The sequence below is a fragment of the Centroberyx gerrardi genome, chromosome 20, assembly GCF_048128805.1.
Source record: "Centroberyx gerrardi isolate f3 chromosome 20, fCenGer3.hap1.cur.20231027, whole genome shotgun sequence".
NCBI classification, from domain to species: domain Eukaryota; kingdom Metazoa; phylum Chordata; class Actinopteri; order Beryciformes; family Berycidae; genus Centroberyx; species Centroberyx gerrardi.
In genome coordinates, this window is record NC_136016.1 from 24,535,053 (window position 1) to 24,557,421 (window position 22,369).

At 43.6% G+C, this 22,369-nt stretch overlaps 1 protein-coding gene across 1 annotated transcript in view; it reads right to left on the reverse strand.

Moving 5' to 3' along the window:
* waplb (WAPL cohesin release factor b) overlaps positions 1 to 19,022 on the reverse strand; it is a 47,804-nt gene extending 28,782 nt beyond the window's left edge. Inside the window, 5 exon segments of the mRNA XM_078290847.1 lie at positions 2,273 to 2,400; positions 4,690 to 5,072; positions 8,728 to 9,478; positions 17,429 to 17,922; positions 18,748 to 19,022. Coding sequence (XP_078146973.1) covers positions 2,273 to 2,400; positions 4,690 to 5,072; positions 8,728 to 9,478; positions 17,429 to 17,900 — 1,734 coding nt within the window. The 5' untranslated portion in view covers positions 17,901 to 17,922; positions 18,748 to 19,022.
* Positions 19,023 to 22,369: the final 3,347 nt, after the last annotated feature.

Genomic DNA, 22,369 nt, shown 5'->3' on the forward strand with positions numbered 1-22,369 from the left:
TGCATCGGATGGAGACTTGACCGACGAGAACGAACTGAAAGCCCCAAAATTCATCACAACAACGGCGAGCAGTGCTGCAGTCTGCAGTACAGAGCCGGTCCATCTGAAACTGTAAGGAAGTTTCTCTCAGAGTCTCAGTTTAATATAAACTGTTTCACATCAGAGGGACTCTGTGTTTTACATCGAGTACCATTTTCTATCTAGTTTTGGTCCGGCTCTACAGAACCTGTTGGAATTCCTAAAGTAGTCCTGCTAATAACATCTACAATCATACAGTACTTCTCTTAATGAAGTTACAAAGTGCTGTGAACTGAAAGGAACATACCAACCATCAGGTGGGAAGCCTCCATTAACACCCAGAGAGTTAAGACCCGCCCACCAAACTCCAGAAACAGTATTTAGTCAAATGAACAACACAGCTACAGCAGAACAAGAGTGAAAACAAATGATCTGTTAAACACGAGTTTCATCTCCTGTAGCATTGGAGCAGCTAAATATAGACCGGCTGGCTGTCCAGCCCTATAAAACACCACCGATCCATATAAATATGAATTACCTAAGATTACATTTCCGCCTGTCTGGATTTCTATCATTGATCCGTCTCCTCTATAAAAAGGCACCGGCTCTCATGAGATCAATAGAGTCTGATAGGCGGTCGGCTCGGTCTGAGAGGCCATTAGCACTCTGATAAATAAAAGAGAAGCGGTTCAGAGACGCTCAACGACGAGTCCGTCCCTTCCTCCCTTCCTCCATCCAGACATGAATAATCCAGCAGGCTGAAGCGGCGCTGCTCCTCCGCTCTGCCCACAGAGCACTGAGTCACGGAGTCACGTGGGCCTGCAGGAGACGCTGCTGCTGGTCTGGATCTGGTCTTGAAGCTTCAGTGTTTCCCATACACAGGCTTCACCTGGGCGCCGCGGCCGGGGGGATTTTTAAAAATGTTTTTCAAGTTTAATCTCAAAGTTGCAGGGATGGGTATCGTTTAGATTTTGCAGACACCGGTGCTAAAACAATACTTTTAAAACGGAGCCTGAACAAACATTAAAGAGTAACCAAAGCCCACCTAAATCTGTGGTGAAGCCTGACACCCAATGTGAAAAGTGGGGTACTGCACTGGCCATCTGCTATTGGCTGGTGTTTGTGCCAGGTGATGTCACCTTCCATACAGTACAACAGGCGATGACATCACCAGCCAAGAGCAGAAGGCCAGTTCAGTACCCTACTTTTCACCATTAGGTGTCAGGCTTCACCAAAGATTTGGGTTTGGGGTTTAGTTACGCTTTAAAGAACAACTTTTTTTATTGCAAAGGCAAAGAAATTGAACAATATATTAACTCTTACCTGTTTAAATTATACTTAAAAATAAATTAACAAATGTACAGAGCGAGTGTAGCGTTAACTGGCGAAGCCGCGTGCAGTTGGACTCTTGTTCGCTGTGCCTTCTGTTACGGAGCAGCAGAGGGCGAAATTTCAAATGTTAGGGTTCGAAATTACATCAAATTTCTAGGCTATAATAAGAATTATTATTATTTGATCTTATTGAAATTTGATCTTACCATTCAAGCATTGGAGGAAACAACGGACATTTGGTGCAATTTGCATTAGAAAAACAGGCTGATTGTGGAAAAGGGAAAACACTTGAATTAAAAAGAAAACATTTCACTTCAAGCTTTATAAGTTTAAAAACTTGTACAGTTGTGATCTAAGCAACACATGGTGCCATGGCCGGGAGGGGTGGGGAAGGTTTTATTAATCTGACAGAGCTTCCCGCTGTGAAACCCAGGGTGAAATTTTAAATTCTGCAATTTGCTCCGAGCTTGTATTTATAACAGTGTCTGTAAACAGTAACTTGACACTTTTTAGTCAGAGATGTGTAGAACTGCCCAACACTAACAGAAGTTAACATGAGTGAGACATGGCATGACTTAACATGAGTCAGAATTTCGAGAAAAGTCATAATACTACGAGAAAAAAGTCATGAAATAATAATAATAATAATAATAATAATAATAATAATAATAATAATAATAATAATAAAAAAATATCATGAAAATAAGTTAGCAGAACTAAGGATCAAACAATAATATGACTTTTTTCTCAAAACATGACTTTTTTCTCTAAATATTAGATTTTAATTTTTTTTTTTTATCTGTTATTTTAACAGATATGAATATATGAAAAAAAAAATCAGATAAGAGCAGCAGTGTGGAGCTGAGCACGAAGCCTGCAGTGACCTGGTCTGTGTGACAGGTGTGTGACAGGTGTGTCTGACCTTCTTGGGTCCGCTGAAGATCCTGCGGTGTGTGTCTGGGGCCTTCTCCATCTGGGCCGGTTTGCCCAGAGGCCTTCTGGGAGCTTCAGCCACCACTCTGAGGCTGTCCTCCGAGAAGTCCAGGACGTCTGTATGCACACACACACACACATATATATATACATAAAAAAACACATCTTAAAATCCCCATTTTAAACCTATTTTTACCCCAGGACAGTGCAGCCTGATACTCAAATTGCTAAATGAATAAGAACGATAAGAATGACTTCCAGATAATTCAATTATAATGATCATGCAGTTTAATAGACGTGAAAAGCTTTTGGGTGATAAACAACAACAAATACATTTCACATCAATTATTAGATGGAAAAAGCAACCACAGAAAACGTAGATTTTTGTTTTGCCTGTGGAAATTGAGCGCAGCACATCTGCACTTTGTGGGCGTGGCCTATTTTACTGCAGAATTTGTCTTAATCCATGTTTATAGAACCAGATTTCTATGTTTGGAGACGGCCTGAAATGCAAAGCTGGAAAGTAACTAAGTACATTTACTCAACTACAGTACTTCAGTCCAGTTCTGAGGTTCTGGATCTTTACTGAGTATTTCCATCCTGTGAGACTTTCTACTTTTCCTCCTCTACATCTCAGAGGGAAATCTTGTTGTTTTTTCCTCCTCTACATTTATCTGCCGGCTGGAGTTACTAGTTACTTTGCAGAATAAGGTTTTACATCAAAACATACGATAAGCTCATAAAATATGTTTCATTGTTAGAGTTTAAACTCCAACAGTATCTGGAGCAGTTAGACGACAACATTAAAATACTTCTGACAGGTTCATGCTTCAATAATTTAACTCTCTGACAGAATGACGACTTTTACTTTTCATACTTCAGTTCATTTTACTGATAACACTTCTATACTTTTGAATGCAGAACTTTCACTTTTAACAAAGTATTTTTCCATCATGGTGTTGCTGCTTTTACTGAAGTAAAGGATTTGAGGAGTTTTTCTGTTGAAGTGACACTGACAGTGTTTTTATCATGTGTTTTGTGTTTCTGAGGGTTTTCAGTTCATGTCATGTTCCTGCATGTTCCTCCTCGTTCAGACGGATAAACACACACACACACACACACACAGACACACACACACACACAGACTCTGACCTTTAACACACTGACAGGCTGCTGAGTGTGATGAGCTGCTATCAGGGCGTCCTGCTGTGTGTGTGTGTGTGTGTGTGTGTGTGTGTGTGTGTGTGTGAATAAGTATGTGTACACAGTGCATAGTGTATTAATGCTGGTATAGGGTTAGGTGTATTTGTATATGTGTGTGTGTGTGTGTACAGTACACAAGGCAAATAGCCTCCACTGGTCTGATGTTAAAACTATTGAGCATGGAAAGGTCTGTACTTTTTCTTTCTCATACCAGCAGGCAACTCTCAATACAGACAGAGAGAGAGAGAGAGAGAGAGAGAGAGAGAGAGAGAGAGAGAGAGAGAGAGAGAGAGAGAGAGAGAGAGAGAGAGAGAGTGTGTTTGTGTGTGTGTGTGATAGAGTGTGTGAACAGTATGATTGGAGTTTTCGTTCTAAAAACATTTCTCAGAGGCAGAGCTGCTCTGGAGGCAGAAATAATCTGATTGGTTGAGTTAAACCTCAGTGGGCGGAGCCAAAGAACCCCAGTTTTTCTGAAGCCCAGTGAGAAAGACAAGAGGTAAGAGAGGAGGAAGCTAATATTATGAAGCCTAGCGCTCTGCTGCTAACTGAAAAATACAATCTACCATACTAAGTTATCTAGGTTAGCTAGTTAGCTTAGCTGACCTTCAAGTTCAAACTAGCTATACTAGCCTATAGCTAGCTAGGTTAGCTAGCTGCTGAACGTCAACATCATGATGTCATGGTCATGAAGAAATGAAGAAAAGAAGTCGTTGCCATTTCTATTTTTTATATTTTGACCAGAGTTCCTTCTTTGCCATCCAGGTTTACCAGTTAGCCAACTTGCTCTCTGAAAACCTGCGGTTCTTTGGCTCCGCCCACTGAGGTTTAACTCAACCAATCAGATTATTTCTGCCGCCAGTGCAGCTCTGCCTCTGAGAAATGTTTTTTTTTTGTTATCAAATATTTATAATACAATAATAGACAGCACAAAAAGGTAATTCAACAATAGGCCTTGGTCATGAATAAATGAATACAATTTTGTCATTTAGATTTTAATTTTGTTATGACCAGAGTTACTTATTGTGACTCAAGTTTGCCAGTTAGCTAGCTTGCGCGCTGAAAAAATTTGGTTCTTTGGCTCCGCCCATTGAGGTTTAACCAATGAGATTATTTCTGCCTCTGAAAAACGCTTGTATCGCTAAAACTACAATCTGCATGGTCTTCATTGTCCCTGTGTGTGTGTGTGTGTGTGTGTGTGTTGACCTGTTCGTATCCTGCTGCTCTCGGAGTACTTCTTGTTCTCCTTGGCTTCCAGTCTCTCCCGGCTCTCCAGCATCTCGAAGGGATCCGGCGGACTGTCCATTGGCGTGTCCATTGGCGTTTCCATGGCGACCGCCGCGGCCGCCTTGGCGACGGCGGCCCTCTTGGCCTTCCTCCTCTCTTTGGAGTCGTCGTCGTCGTCGTCGTCTCCGTCGCTGTCGCTCATGTCGTCGAAGCCGAAGTATTTGATCTTGTAGCTGGAGCTGCCGCCGGCACCGTCGCTGCTGTTCTCGTCCCGCTGGGCGCCGGCGCCGGCGTCGGCGTCCTCGAACCCGAACGACGCCAGCTTACTGTCCTTCTTCGACTTGTTCTGCGTCTGCCTGAACCTGCAGCCGGACACAAAGCTGGGATTAGCTAATCGTTTTTTATCCTTTACTTTTATTATTTAAAACTTATCTTTTCAGCTTAGCTTCAGCCTGCATTTTAATTGTTTCATTTGATTGTGTTCTTTTATCTCTGTTCTTTTAACGCATTTAATTTGTTCTTTGATATACTGTAAATATTTGATCTTCTTATCTGTTTTTTATCTGCCTTCTATTGATGTAAAGCACTTTGAGCTGCATGTTGTGTATGAAAGACGCTATACAAATAAAGGTTATTATTATTTTAACAGGGCAGAGGTGTGACCAAGTCAACTTTGCTCGAGTCCCAAGTCAGTCTCAAGTCTTGAGGCACAAGTCTCAAGTCAAGTCTCAAGTCTACATGTAGAACACCAAGTCAAGTCCAAGTCAAGTCCAAGTCAAGTCCAAGTCATTTATGTCAAGTCTCAAGTCTAAATGTAGAACAGCAAGTCAAGTCAGAACAAATCAACAGTCAGGGTTTTTCCTGCATAGAGGAATTTTTGGCGCCCCCCAAAGAGGTTTTAGCCAGCGCCAAAGGAAAATCACCAGCACCAAAATGATAAGAATTGAGAATAAAAATAGCAATTCAAATCCTCTCCGAATGTGTTTAATAACAATTTATCAAACAACTGTGGAACAAGCAGAACATAAACTTAAATACGACGTCTTTGACTTCCAGCAGTGAACTCCCCTCTCACACACAGCCGCTATATTCTAAGCTGCATTGTTTTGACCGGGCCTGAACGCTCCGCTGTGAAGCTAGCGCTAATGGGAGAGAGGACTTCCTGTGATTTCTCGTAAAATAAAAGCCGTTTTATTTCCTAGTGAAAATCTTAAAAACGCTGAATTACAACCGCAGCGTACTTTTTGCGTCATGTCCTGCCTCCTGCACCCCTCGCCTAAACCGAACGGAGTATTTCCAGTAGGTGAGAACGCGTCTGACACGGACAATCTCCTGTTGTGTGCTACATGTGTGAAAGGGCAACTCAAACCTAACTAACCTAACTCTAACCCTAGGAAAAGGACCTAGGACCTAGGAAAAGGACCTAGGAAAAGGACCTAGGACCTAGGAAAAGACATGCTTTTCCTAGGTCTTAAATTCCGTGCGCGATCAACAGGTGTTAACGGCCTCCGAGATTTGCACTGGCGCAAACGTTTAGTAGATCCGGGCCAAGATCTTTCGTCAAGACTTTAGAAATCTTTTCAAGTCATCAAAGCAGAAGTTAAAGTCAAGTCCCAAGTCAGCAGAACCCAAGTCAAGTCTTCTCTTCATGCATCAAGTCAAGTCTCAAGCAATTAAAACTGTGACTCGAGTCCAAGCCATGTGACTCAAGTCCCCACCTCTGTAACAGGGTTATAAACAAAAATCGGTAAAGTGAAAAAAACAAAAACAGAATTTTAAGAGGGGAGTAGGTTGCCAGGAATTAAATTTTCTTTTTCCCCTTTTTTAAACAGACAGTTCACACTAAGTTAAAAGAAAAAGGGATCGAGTTGTCACCCTCTCAATTCGCCTGCAGTATACTTTCCATTTGTCCCAATGAGGCTCGTCTTTGTCTTTTTGTAGCAGCCAATCGGTTTTCAGAAACACGTCTGTAGATTCATTTCAGTCATCCAGGTGTAAAAAAACAGAAAAAATAGAAACAAAATCCACTGGACTTAAAATGAAGAGCTGAAGAAGCCTCTCAGATGAGCGGTGAAACGTCTTCAACCCTTCATTTTAAGTCCAGTGGATTTGATTTCTATTTTTATTGGATGGTTTTAAGAAATAATTTTGTCTGTTTTGTGCTGTACGTCTATCTACAACGCTAATTTGATTAAAAAAACACTTAAAAACTCATCTTTTTACTTTGGCTTTTACACTAGTTTTACTTATTAGCTGTCGAGGCAGGTGAATGTTTGCCTGCACTGCTTTAAGCCTTTATTAGAGAGAGAGAGAGAGAGAGAGAGAGAGCGAGAGAGAGAGAGAGAGAGAGAGAGAGAGAGAGAGACAGAGACAGAGACTGTAAAATATCTGTCCTCCATACCTGCTGTTCAAGTCTACATCATGGTTGTATGACCATTGCCTAGTGCTTATATTGCCAAGTTAATTTCTATATTATTCGGTTCAGAAAGTACAGACAGAGCTGCCATGAATGAACAACCTGTCAAATACTAATCAGTTCTTTCAAGAGTCGATTTCCTCACAGATGTGTTTTCCCCTGCTCAGGAAGTCTATTTATTCCCTTCAGCACAGCCAATGGAAACAAACCTAATTCAAATGTTATTTTTAGCGATATTTCAAAAACGTACTTGAAATTCCCTCGACAGCAGGAAGGAAACGCAGCTTACATGAGCCGCTGATAGTTTTAGTTTGATGTGTCACCGCACCAGTTTTAACAATTTCAGTTTCAGTTTCAACAAGATTACTGAACATTTACTGTCCTTGGCTAAAAAAAAAAAAAGGGACAAAACCTGAATGCCAGGAATTACAGCAGAGATGAACTGTTATGGAGGTGTGTGTGCTGAAACGTGAAACTGTTTGACCTGAATGAGAGACCGCTTTAAAGTGGGAAACTCATGCAGAAAGACCAAGAGAAACTGTGACAGATGATCAGGAAGACTCAGACTGAAGCTTCACACACAGAACGATCACTGCAAGCTGGAAAATCAAAGTTTCAAACATGACTTCACACACAAAAGGTAATCTATTTCTGAAAAGCAACTGTGTGTGTGTGTGTGTGTGTGTGTGTGTGTTCAAGCAAATTAGGCATAAAAAAAACCACTTAAACTCATTGAAACAAAACATATAATATATATAATGGCATGTATCAGCCATCAGCAGCTTCTCCTAGGTGAAGATCAGGATTTATTTGTGCACCATAATCTCTAAGATCTCTGACTCAACGCTGCTGGTGGAACTGGTTACCACTGGAATGTTGGTTCTGATACTAAAGTTCAGGACGATACTTTCTTCACTAACTTGCTTTTTGATTAAAGCACATTTCACTAACCAAAAAAACTCCTGAGATCTGATGGCAAGGATCCAACATGTTGAAGCTTGAGAAAACATTTTGACATCAGCAAAAGCTGTCAGAATGTAGCCTACTGTAAAGCTACAATACACTTTGACACCTTTTGCTTTCTTGAAATGGGCTAAAAATCTAAAGTGCCACCATTTGGGACTAATTAGCCAGACATGAATGAAATCTGGTTTCATGGGGACACCTTGGCAGAGACATGAAGACAAACTAAACAAACCCTAGCAAAACTGAAATTCACCTACACACCAAGAATCACAATCAAAATTACAACTATTGCAAATAATGAAACCATTAAAACTTTGGAGCTGGCTTAGACAAAATGTTCGGTTCAATATCAAGTTCAAGGCATGAAAAGTATCAAAAAGATCCAAAATGGTGGATGTTTCCCATGAAAACAAAGTTTTCTTCTTGTTTTTGAAAAGTCATACTGAAGAAATCAATTTAGCAGAATATGACTTACTATCACATACTGAAATGAGCTTTCCCTTGACAAAGAAAGATATCAAAAAGGAACCAGCATTGAATTTGAACAACCTGAACCAGTTTTGCCCCCCCTCCCCCCCGCCCCGCCCCGCCCCGCCCCGCCCCGCCCCGCCCCGCCCCGCCCCGCCGTGTCATACCTGGGTTTGGCAGCAGCTTCTTCGGTCTTCTTCCTCTGCCATCCCGCCTCTCCCAGCTCTGTCGTACTGCCGGATCCGGCACCGCCGCTCCCACCGGAGGGCGCTCCGCCGCCGCTAAACTCCTCCACCCCTCGGTCCTGGATGGTGACGTTACACACCGACAGGCAGGACGGGTGGAGCACCGTGTAGTCCCTCGTCCGGCCCCGCCCCCCTCCGCCGCCGCTCGTCTTACTACCGGCGTCAGACGTGGATTTGGGAAGATCTGCGCCAAAAACGGCACCGCTGGGGTCCGAGGATTTTCCGGAGCCCAGTTTGTTGGGCCGCCTGTAGGTCCGACAGTTCCTGAGCAGCGAGGAGGAGGCGGCGGTCTGAGAGTAGTCCTCCGACTCCGACGGCTCCACCGGGAAGTCCGAGTCGCCTAAATCCTCGCTCTCGCTGGGGCTCCGGAGCCGCGGGGGGGAGGGGGGCTTCTCCTCCCGGGTCCGCCCCGCGCCGAAGCTCCGCCCCGGGTCGTAGCCGCCCGCCGAGGCCCAGAGTGCGGAGGGGGGGTTGCGGGGTTCCTGGCTGGGCGAGGGCGAGGGCGAGCGCAGGCCCACGATGGCGTCCCAGGGGTCGTAGGCGGCGTCGGCCTTGGCCTCGGTCTTCAGCGTGGTCGTCTGGGCCAGCGGCTTCTTGTCGCTCTCCGAGGCGTTCCGGTACCAGGAGTAGCTGTGCTGCTTCTCCGACGACGACGAACTCTGCTGGGACTTTCCTACAGAGAAGAGAAATGACAGTCACGTTACCATCACACACCAAGCACGAGGCGGACCGGTGAAGTCGCTGTCGGGACACGCTTCAGCAAGTTAAACAGACACATTCAAGCAAACGGGGGATTTAGGCATGAACACGAGTGATGATGTATTATATATCCTATTTATTTATTGTTATTTTATTGACAAAGAAGTTGCAATACGCAACTTTAACTGTATTCCAGACCTTAAAAGGCCCCAAGTTTTATAATTTAAGACTTTTTCAGCACCTGTGGACAGACTGGAACACATGCTAGAGGAATTCAGCCTTGTAACTACAGCGCCCCCATTAGGCCAATCAGTGTAACTGTTGCATCAGGCCAGCGGTGTCCCAGATGTTCCCTGAGAAATCACGTGATGGACGGACGAACAATTGGACAAAATAACTACAATCAATTACAATCACGTGTGTATTCTCTGAGCCTGAAGGATTGATCTGAACGAATATAGGGACAATTTAGCAAAAGGACTAAAAGGCATCGGGTTAATGTGCGATGGGTGTTAAGCCCGATGCAAAGCTGTTCAATTAGTTTACGACAGCGCTGGCTAATGCTTCACCTCCAGGGCAGGAAACACATTTGTCCACAGCGGCTGGTGGATCAGAAAGTTTTCAGCCACTTTCAGTCTTTCACCAGACAACTGGGTCTATAGAACTGCTCAGAACCTCCGACTGATGGCAGTCAAACAACAACTTACCCACATGTGGCTTGTGGTAACTTCCCAGAATGCTTAGCACACTGTGCACATTTAATACATGGCTCATGCTATGTTTACACCATTTCCAAACCACAGTGACACACTAAACACCACTAGATTTAACCCAACATGCCCGAGTCAGTACCTGCTAATGTCGTTTTATATATTCTTACTCAATGTATTTATCTCTTTTAATTGTATATTTAGAGAAAACAGAGTATCTTTCATGGTGACCTCATGCTGCACTAGTCCCGCCCCTCCGCCCCTCCCATCAAATAAACCTGCCTCTCTCTCCCTGACTCATATCCCATTGGTTCAGACTTTTGAATGATCCCTCACTGCGTTATGTCCCGCCCCAACATCCTGTTTCAATGGCAAATGCAAGTAAAGATGCTGTTTCATGGGGTCTTTAACCTCATTTAACAATGTACTTTTTAACCCTCATGTAAGTAAGAAGTATTTCAGATGGTTTACTGCAATGTGTGCACAACAATAAACAAACAAACTAAACAGGGAAACTGCTACCAATGCTTCCACTGCTCAATTCAAGTCAAACAGCTCATTTGCCTCCTTCAAGAAAATCAATGTGAAACCTACAAAGCGTTGGGAGCCACTTGCTAAGACGATACACACTCTGCTCTGATTATCAGCTCAGCCCTCGGGCCGTTCTGCCTCCACAGATCAGACCGGGTGAGGACGCCGGACCGGTTCCTCTGAGCAGAAGAGGAAACTTGTGCTCAGATGTTTCGCCGCTTCACGGGGAAACATCAAAGAAGATGTGGAGCTGTGGTTTTTGAAGGTTGTGGTGTCGGAGCATGAGCGCAGCAAAACTAGGCCATGTCGTTACTTCACTATCTTCAGAGTTCATTTTAAAAAAACAAAACAAAAAAAAAAGTGCACATGAGCCCAAAACATGTGAAGAATTAACTTCTCTCTCTCGCTCTCTCTGACAAAAACTTGTAAAACTGCTCAGGAGCATCATCATCAACAAGCCCTGTTCCTTAAAGGCAGACTGAGGAGGATTTTGCTGCTTGTGGTTTGTCAACACAACTTTCAAAGTTGGCCCCTCCTCCCTGCGGTTGCCAGAACGGTAAAAACCAGTAAAAAAGTACAGCGAGGCAAAACGCCAAGCAGACAAGGCTGGTTCCAAAACAAGAGAGTGAATCTGCTGCTTTCACCTGTTGGAGAGTAGTGAAGGAGAGGATGAGGATGAAGAGCGACGTGGAGTCGGCTTGTTTTCTGTTGGACAGGTAGCTGCTGTTAGCTTACGATACTCACTTGCACCATTAAGCGTAGCAACGAAGCTACGCTAATGGTAGCTAGCTGCCAGCTCACGATACTCGCTCGCTCCGACCAGTTCCTCTGTTTTAGAGTTTGGACCGCTACCACAGCCGGCGAGGCTTTTAGATCACCTGCTGCCAAAAAGTCACACACTACCAATGGACCGTAAGTCATGATTACGTAGGATCAGTTTTGGATGAGTTTATGCTGTTTCAAGGGGGAAATCCTGCCCAGTTTGCCTTTAAAAACACAGCAGCGGCCAAGGAGTGATCTGACAGGGAGAACGGCCTCCGATCAGAGGGAAAGACGAACGTTTCTCAGGCCGCCGCTCATCGGCTGTGAAGGGAATACGAGACCCGAACCCGTCGCTGTTCGTCAGTCTGGACGACCCCAAACCTTCGATATCGTCCGTCTGTCCGTCTCTACCTGGAGACTCCTGCTGTTTCCACTCAGGTTCTGCCTCCAAACGAGCTTTTTACATCATCATCCCTGTTAGAAAACAGGCTGAACCGGGGGAAGTCAGATCAATCCTTTACATTATATTGCACTCTGGGCGTTTAGCTGACACTCTTACCCAGAGAGCATTACAGTGACTAAGCAGGAAGGGGTTTGCTGTCTTGCTTAAGGACACACTGGCTGCTGTGGGGATTTGTGATGATTCAGTCTGAGGGCTCTCTCTCTCTCTCTCTCTCTCTCCCTTTCTCTCATCGCCACATTAGGACCAACATCTCTCTAACTCAGTTTGACCTGCAGACTTAGAGAGAAGTTCCTCTGAGGATTAGTCCAATTCTGCCCTATTGATTTCTCTGTCAAGCCTAAACAACCGCAGAACCTCCCAGTGAAAGCAGCTTGAGTCGGGTTTCGGAGGGTAAAAATCCTGCCTGGGTGTTTCGTGTCTTAAAGTGAGCTGTGCTGACGTTATTGCCAAATGTGGCAGTGATTAATACACTTGCAGTTCTGCTTCCTCAGATGGCGGAGCGGAGAGCGGCCCGTGTGACTCAGAGCGGCCTCCAACACAGACGAGGCCCGGGCTTTAAGACTCACAGTTTAATAACAAGCCTGTCCGCTGCAGAGTGAGCCGCACCACTCATGATAATGAGAAGAGATCGACACGGAAACCAAATAAGACAATGAGAAGACATTTTGATTCTCTAATTTTTGTCTCTCTCTGTTTTCTCTTGTCATCATTGTTGCCCGTGACTCTGTCAATGTTTTGCCCGGCACCGATTGCACGCTAAGCCGTCCCGTGGGGGGAACCCTATCTTGCCTCAGCCCGCCCAAGGTTTCTTCCAAGTTTTTTCCTGGGAGTTTTTCCTTGTGTGCATTTAGGGTCTAAGGCTGGGGTGCCGGGTGGGTTAGGCTATATAGAATAGGTAGATTGTTTGTCTCGCTAAATCTGCTCCTACCTACCTTGTGTTTTCATTATGCTGTCCTATAAAATTTTGTTTACCACTGATTGTGTTTAGTTAGACCTAGCTAGACACATTCTCTGTAAAGTCCTCTGAGACATGCTTGTGATAAAGGGCTTTATAAATAAATAAACTTGACTTGACTCTAATCCACGAAACGATTCAAAGTCGCACAAAAACCTTTTTCAAATAAGACATGTAAGATATTTTAAACCTTGTGCCTTAAATTTTCCTTATAGTAGGCAGAAATATAAACAGGCAGCTTCAGTGCTGACAGCTGTGGAGTGATGTCACCTGAAGGTAACCACAGACTCCAGCTGACAGCAGGTATGTTCGGATGTTTCTTCTCTAGTTTCTACTCTTCCAGCTTCAGCAGGCAGCTGATCATCATGTGGACGTCCTGTTAGTCTTTTAATCATCAGGTCGGCTGGTAAAACAGTGTCCGGTTAGCTGGTCCGCTCCACAGGTAACAAACCATCATGTAGAGGTCCTGTTTTAGCTGTTACTAGGCATGGGCGATATCCAAAATTTAATATCACAATGCTGTCCCACCAAAACATCGTGATATACGATATTATCGCGGGAGAGAGGGAGGGGGGGTGATATTTTTTGGGTTTATTTTATTTCTTCTAATACATCAAATTTCTAGGCTAATAATAATCTCACTATTAAAGCAAAAACAACGGCCAATTGGTGTAATTTGCTCATCATTTCCAGGAAAACCGGCTGATTGTGGAAAAGGGAACCCACTTGAAATAAAATGACACATTTTTCACTACAACTGTGATTATTTTAGTTTTTTACTCTCCTACCACTAGCAGATTATAGGTTTACAAGTTTAAAAGTTTGCACAGTTGTGATCTAAGCTGAATCACTTTGAATTTAGCTCGATTCTGCAAGATTTTTACCGCCACTCCTGTGGGATTTCACAATTTGATGAAATGTCAATCGCAGAAGCGGAGTGGAGTCAAACTAGAGTCTGCAGAGAACCAGCTGACAGGACAGAGACCGCTACAGCTGGTTTGTGGCGAGAATTTACCGCTTACAGAAACATTCATACAGTATCTTCTAAGGTCCTGAAAGAAGATAAACGTGAACTAAAATTTGTTTTGTCGTCAAATTCTGCCAGTGAGGCTTTCAATTTTTCCATTTGCTTAACCTTTATCCAATTAAAAACAAATTGTTTACGAGACTAGCTTTATGTTAGTCTGCATGTTTCTGATTCAGAAGTAAAGGTGTTGATAGCAGTAAATGTGTTTTGTCATCAACTGTCATTTTATTTCTTCTAGTTGAAAACTTTGCCAGTGAGGAATTCAATTTTCCTATTTACCTTTATCCAATTAAGAACAAGCACTTTTTTACAATATTACTTCTACGTTAGGCTTATATTTGCTTCAGCCGTAAAGGTGTTGAACAGCAATAACTGTGTCATTAATGATGTCATCAGCTGTCATTTTATTTCTTTAATTGCGACTGAGGCTGAAGTTTTTCCTCTGTGTTGTGTTGTCATGCTGCATACACACATCCAGCGGGCATTATTACTTCCTGCGCCCGGCGTCCGCCTCCCGCTCCGCCTCCTGAACCGGCTCTGCACCCGTCTGTCTCCACACATCATGAAGACGGTGAAAAACTTTAATAGGGTTTGTTGTCCGGCTCAGCAGGAAGCTGCCGGGCTGAGCGCCGGCGTCAGGGAGCGGGAGGGAGCGCAGAGGAACGCACCGCCGCCGGGACGCCGCCAGACGAGGCGTGATGTCAGTGATTGTGAATGAGAGTGTGTGTGTGTGTGTGTCTGAAGTGTGTGTAAGTCTGTCCGAAGGGTGTGTGTCTCATGCTGCTCCAACACAGAACCAAAACAAAGATGGAGGTGGAGCATTTTTCTTTCCACATCATCGTTTTATCCCTTCTCTCAATGGTTTGTTGCATTTTTGTATTTGGTTCCTTTAGGTTCAAACTGACCAATCACAAGCCAACCAGGACTTGTAAAGAAAAGTCACATGACTCACAAGCAGCTTGTTGATTGGACAGAGTTTGAACCTGTCGTCCTGCAGGTTAGAGACTCGACTTCCTGTAGCTTTATCTAACATGATGGACTTGTCTGTCTCTTCTTCTGTGGTGTTCATACCAGTTCAGAACACATGAAGAAACAGCTGAATATGAGCATCAGTCCAGACTTCATTTTGTTCTGCTAGGCTTTTCGTCTCCTTCTACCCACAATCCCTTGTGTTTCGGGGTGGTTTCCTGTAGTCTCTCCAGTCTCAGACAAACTATTATCCCGCTGCAGCCAAACTCCTGACTCCCGTCTCTCTCTGTCAGGACAAACGTCTCGACCGTTTCCCATGAGCCCACACTCTGAGCTTGTTGTGCTCGTCCGATTTCCTCAAGAAACTATTTCAGACGTTCCAATTAGCCGAATGCTTCAGAGTCCCGACGCAGCTCCAGTAACAGGCTACGTGTAATGGGATCACAATAAATATCTCACTATAGAAAATGGGTAATTAGCACAATAAAATAAGTTCACTCTCGTTCACATCTCATTATGTGTCTATTTGTATGTACATGTTATAAAGTTGGAAACATCAATAAAATAGAAATCATTATAAAAAAAAAGAAAATGGGTGATTGGTGGCAGCGCTCTACCGAGTGACTTCATAATGTTTCTCCTAGTCATGATGATGATTTGATTGATTTGTAGATGAACACAAAGAAACTGCGACAGGCTGCAGGGCGAAGAGAGAATTTGCCTCTTGGGGGAATCAATAATCAATAAAGTGTATCAGAATCATCAAGTGCGGCAGTGCTTTGTATGTGCTCAGGGTTTCTGCACTGCTGGAGCGGCATGACTTGGACTCGAGTCACATGACTTGGACTCGAGTCCCAGTTTTAACAGCTTGAGACTTGACTTGATGCATGAAGAGAAGACTTGAGACTTGACTTGACTTGGGTTCTGGTGACTTGGGACTTGACTCTGACTTGTACTTTGATGACTTGAAAAGGTTTCTAAAGTCTTGACTTGAGATCTTGTGTTTGTGTAAATGACTTAGATTGAAAGTGATGAGATTTGTTCCAGCAGACGACTGAATTTAAATTCTGTTTTCTGAATTTGTATGGAATGATTGAATTTATTGAAGTTGAAACTGATTATAGAAATCAAACTCATGATGCTCTTACCAAGTTTTTATCCTATTAAAACCATATTGCATTGAAAAGTCCTAGATATTTAGTTTTCTTTAAGATATTAAATTGATACTGGACTCTTGATTTGTTCCGACTTGACTTGCTGTTCTACATTTAGACTTGAGACTTGACATTAATAACTTGGACTTGACTTGGTAATCTACATTTAGACTTGAGACTTGCTCCTCAAGACTCGAGACTGACTTGGGACTCGAGTGAAGCTGACCTGGTCACACCTCTTGTGGCGGAGAGACGAACAAACAAATGCAAACCGATCAAAAGTTCCTCTTGCAGTTTTCCTTGCGGTCGTGTTTCTGGCAGGCAGCCAATAGCAATCATGGAAAGCTGAATGCAACAACACTGATAGTGATTGGCTGTGAGAGGAGCAGCAATCAAACAGGATTTCTCTGGTGCCGTTTAGCTAAAAACAACAAGTTCCAGAGTGAGATTTTTATTTAAAGGAAAATTATCTTCTCTGATCGTCTTCCACTGTCAGACCTCATCAATCTGCGATGATCAATACATTCAGGAGTTATTTAGTGATGAAGTGTTGTCGTTTACTTTTTTTGGTGAACCCACTTTCCCTCAACCTGCCTCATCTACTTCTACTGCAGTTAGTGATTTATTACGTTTCCCAGAATGCCTTTCAAAACCTCCAGAGAAGGGGCGGGAACTTGTTGCACCCAGTTGTTTGTTTTACATGCAGGTGGAGAGAGAGAGAGTAACGGCAAGCGAGTGAGTTTTTCCAGTCTAGAAAAAGTGAGAGTCTCCCCCCTTACTCAAAACTCAACACGTCTGTGTCTCTCTGCTGCAGTGCATTCTGGTCTCTCTCCTGCTCCTGCAGTGCATTCTGGTCTCTCTCCTGCTCCTGCAGTGCATTCTGGTCTCTCTCCTGCTCCTGTGGTGGAGAAACTGGTCTCTCTCCTCTTCTACGATGGATTTCTCCCTGTATGATTGTTGAACGTCTCTCGGTGCAAAATGGCGGCTCTAGAAAGAAGCCCTCGCTCTTTGATTCTGAGGGACTGACACCAAAACCTGACGTTTACCGCTGAGGTTTTACATCCTGAAACATTTTCTCATATCAAACTCCACTGTAGCTGCTGGAAACATCTGGAGGTGACGTCACCTCGTCTACGATTGGCCGGTTATCCACCAAGAAGAAAAACACAACAAACTACTGAATGGAGCCAGAGATGAAAAGTTCATCACTAATGGCTGTTTTTGTCTCATTGTGACGGACTGACAGCTGTTCTGTTCCCACTGAGCCGACCAGACTGACCATCATGAGGTCACAGCTGTATAAGGTGTACTAGGATGAACCTTTACACCGACTCAAGCATCATCGTGTCTTACCTGCGCTCGTACTGCTGCTGTTGAAGAACCTGGCTGTGTCCTCCACCAGCTTGGTCTGGTTGCGCCCGGACGCCGAGGTCTGGCTCCACCCCAGCAGGCTGGACCTGCTGCCGGCGTCCAGGGAGAACCCGGGCCGCTCGGCCTGCGGAGGCTCCGCCGAGGCCGGCTTGGCGGGCGAGGCCTTGCTGCCGGCCTGGGGCGCGCCACGGGACGACACCGGCTTGGACTCCTCGTCGCTGTCGAAGCCGAACGGATCCTCGGAGCCGTCGTCAGAGAGGCGGGGCCTCTTGTGGACCTCCAGGACCGAGTCGTTCTTAGCGGCGCCGCCGCGCTTGGAGCCCACCTTGGCCTTGTAGGTGGTCTCGCCCCATTTGGTGCTGAGGGTGGCTCTCTTGTTGGACAGAACCTCGTCGAACTTGGACGTGCCCTCCCCTCCCTTGCGGCTGTAGGTTTTACCAAATCTGGATGTCATTGTTGCATCTGGGTCATATTCTCTGAGACAGAGGACGAGGGAGCAGAAACAAAACTGTGTCAGTTAAACGCTGATGAGGAAACATTTTCCCTGCTGTAGCTGCTAAATCCCACAATTCACCATTTTCACAGTTTTACCAGACAACTAGATTTTCAGAATAGAATAAGAATTTGCAGTATGTGCAGACGGCTGACAGAGGGACTGACAGAGGGACTGACTCAGCAGCCACAGATCAAACTTCACAGCATTAGCAGGTGGTGTCAGACATGTTCAGTACTCAGATCATTACCTAATAACACAGTTATGGATTTACTAGTCCACACACGAACGGCCTATTTATATTTTTTGTCCGCATTGATACCAAAAAAATCATTGTTTTTTATTGTTTATATCCCCTTCCATTTATTCCTGGTTTGAGATGCAGGCAGAGAGCTGAGTCTGGCTCTAACAGCCTCAGAAACAGCAGCCAGCTGGTGTAGCAAAACAAGGCTAACGTTAGCTAGCTAGCGACCTGCTGGGACTGCTGCTGCTGCTGAGAGGATGCTAGTAGAAACACATCTAAACACAACAAAGCACATTAGTTCCAGTAAGACAAATGAGGCCGCGGATCTGTGTAATTATGGGACAAAACGTGTCTTACGGGGGAAAAAATACCATTAGGTCGAATTTTAGCTAATAGCATTATGTAGGAGCCATCACTCTAGCAAGCTACTAGCTTGAAGCTAACGGCTAGCAAGCTAACAATAACTACAAATTGACACTGTTATGTGCCCCGACTAGAAATTACGAACACAAGCCGTTTTCTACTGGTGAAGTAACGTTCAACATCATCAATATTTGCACTTACTTGGTGCGCTAAAGGGCCGAACCGCACAAAACACTCCAGAGGCGGCCGCTAAACTCACACAGGACCGGGCCTCCCTCCCTGCTTCAGCTGCTGCACAATATAAACAAGACGGAACTGACACCGATAACGGCGGATCGGTGGTTTTAAAACCCCTCGGAGCGACCCGGTGATCCAGGCTGCTGAGATAAATTAGGATTTAAAAGCGGATCTACCGATATCTGTTCCTATTTTCAAGCTAAATCGCACTCGATTGTCTCCTCTGTGTTAAGACGAAGGCTTCCATTGGACTCCCAAGTTGCGTCAAGCTAACCAGAGATGGCAGAACAAAACCGGAATTTATGTGGTTTTTCCTTCAAAATAAAAGCGTAAACTGAGTGCATGTAGAAGCCATTTTGGCTAAGCATAGATGGATATGATCATATGCTTTGAAAAGAACATTTTGGGGGAAACGATGGTTTTTATTTAATTCTGATCCCTCCCGAAATACATCCTTTATTTTCACGATGGTTCTTTGTGTTACTCAGGCGATTTGCTGCATAATGTTCGTCAATAAGGGTTTTATTTTGAAAACTGTATCCGCAACTGCAATTATATATCCTTTCTCGCTTGACACTGATGGATTCTCCCTCCTTGTCGTTACCAATGCCGCATTCAGGTGCCCCCCGTAAACTCGTAAAACAGGTAATTTACTATACGACCAGCTAGTTTACGAGGTGATAACGTTCTGGTGTTTGTTCAGAAAGCAATAAGCAGCTGATTTAATCAAACGATTTAATTTATTGTGTTACTGGCGAAAGTGTGTTTTTATCTGTGGGCTGGGAGCATGTTACTGCTGCTTCACACTGTCAGGCTGCAAAAATAAAGTGTCGTTTACAATTTATCCCACCATTAAAAGCTGAAAGGTCAGTCACACCACAGGCTACCCTGCACATCTGTATGTTTTATGGACACATTTCTGTATATTTATGCTCTATAAGAGTCTATATGCTCTAAACTGTTATGTAGCCTACATTTGCATGGTTTGCTTTACTATACAGTTCCTTTTTTATATAATACGTAATAAAAACGTTATTTCCACAAAGTGCTTCACAATTACATTAAACAGGAATTTTCAAATTCAGATTTGGTCAAGAACCAGAAGAAGAAGCAGGACAGGAAGTCACAGCTTTCAAAGTCAAACCTTTATTGACAAAGTCTAGCAGAACAAAATGAAGTCTCGACTGATGCTCATATTCAGCTATTTCTTCATGTGTTCTTAACTGGTATGAACACCACAGAAGAAGAGACAGACAAGTCCATCATGTTAGATGAAGTTACAGGAAGTGGAGTCAGATTTTTGTTGTACAAAACACCAGAGAGTCTTAATTCTCTTCACTGCTCCTGTTCTCAGTGTTTGTAGCTTCAGTCTGCAGCTGCTGAACAAACTGACAAAACTGAGGCAGATGCTGCGATTCTGTACAGGAAACGTTTAGGGCAGATTTGGGGCAAAATGTGGCGGAAATGAGTAGAGCGACTGAGCGATGCTTACTGCACTGCAGATCAATCTGTCCAGTGATGTTCTCTTGTCTCCAGACCTATCAGCTTATTTCATGATATTTTTAGTCAAATTCTCTCACTGCACTGGCAGATAATCTGCTGCTTTCAGTAAATTTCACTTGATTCATGCCAATATGACTTCTTCTTTCAAGAAATCATCATAAAACAATGAAGAAAATCTGGAAACAAGAAACTTTCTCCAAGACAATTTCACTTTTACCAAGAAAATGTCCTGAAACAAGTTACATTCTCCTGGAAAAAAGTCTCATTTGTTGAAACCGGTAAAATGATCTGTCAGTGCAGTGAGATGATTTGATGATTCAAGTTTATCCACTGCAGTTTCATATCTGTGTTAGTCTGTTTGGCTCTAACAGCTAGTTGGATTAAATGTTACATGAAAAGAATCACAGCTATTATTTCCTAGTTGTGTTTACTATTTAGTAGCAGTTGGACATTTTGAAAATATTTTTTGGGTCACCTGACCAATTTTCTTGTCTCTGATTGGTTGATGTTGAAACCTTGGCAGCAAAGCAAGCTTAGTAAAGCCACATTCCATGTACTCAGAACTCGGAGAAAAACGACTTCCAACACCGAAAAGTGCAAAGGAACGGTCGTTCAAGTCGGAGTTCCCAGTTGGAAAGTCGGACAAAATTATTTCTGCCCGAGTTGTCCGACATAAACACAGCTGACGATGCAGCCATGTCCCAGCAGCCACAGATCTCCACTGTATTAAAAACTATTAAAACCCGTCCCAGAGCCATGCTGCTGCTCTGCAGCATATTTCATCATCACGATGCACCGGGCCGGACGACTTTTTCCTCAAACGACTTAATAAGCCGACCGTAAACACGTTTTCCATCTCAGGAAAGTAGTTCCGTAGCACAGAAAATAGTCCCCGGCGTAATGAAGAATTTGTTCCCATTTGAATTTGATTTGGTAATAACTACAACAGTCTGACTTTTCATGGTAACAGTTAGAGATTTTTAAAATGTAAACTATGTCTTTGTGAGCTGTATTTAAAGGTTTTTAGCTTACAATTGGAGCCAATGACTTCCGGGTTGACGGCTAAAAACGGTACGTGGGAAGTCAGAAAGTAACGGGAGGAGAGCAAACGCATTGTTGATGTTGTTATTTTCATAAGATTTGTTGACGGTAAGCAATGCATTAAAAAACACATGCAGCCTTATCCTTTAATAAAACTTGATTTTACTTTATATGTAGTTTTTGTTATGAAAACATGTTGGAACAACTTTGTAGTTTCCATTTGTAACGTAATTCAGAGACTTGTGCTTCATTAGTTAGAAGTCTTTGCTGTATGAACTCGCCTGCTAACAGAACAGCTGTCAGATAGCTGCCGTTAACGTTAACGGGTAAAGACTGTTGCGTCCATGTTTTCCCGAGAAGACGCACTGGAACGCATTTAGATCGGAGACCTCCGACTTCCACTGGAACGCACCGCTAGATTTCAAACTGCTACATTGTTTTCAGTGAAAAAATATTTCCCCAAATGCTCCAAATTTACCCTGAAAATGTGCTTTTTTTCAGAGTGTTTATTGGAATAGGGACAGAGACGTAGACATAGAACATTAAAAAAAATTGTTTGATGTCACATATAACATTTATAGCCTAAGCTAATTTGCAACTTTTGTCCCTAGATGGGCTTTTGTTAAAAACTTATTGTTAAAGCAATATTCCTCTTAGTTTCAACATGGAGTTATTTATTTGAAAAGCAGAATATAATCTCCTCACCAAGATCAGATGCAGCTGGACCAGTTTGTAGCGTTCAGATTTTTACTTCCCATTCATTTGAATGGAAACTGACATTGAACACGTTGGTGAACAGATTCAGCATCAGATCTGCTGCTGTGAGTCCAGCTGACTGTTGGTCCGACGCTTCAGAACAGAATCTCACCAAACAGCTTTTTACTGAGAGAAGAGAACAGAGGAGGGATACCATGTAGGAGAGAGAGTTCCTGTTTGGGAGGCCGGATCTACTTTTATTTTGAAATACTAATTTTAGTGTAAACCAAGAATAGAAATGCAAAATGAGGACAGACCAGTTGCTGCTTTATTGTCTTACAGCAGA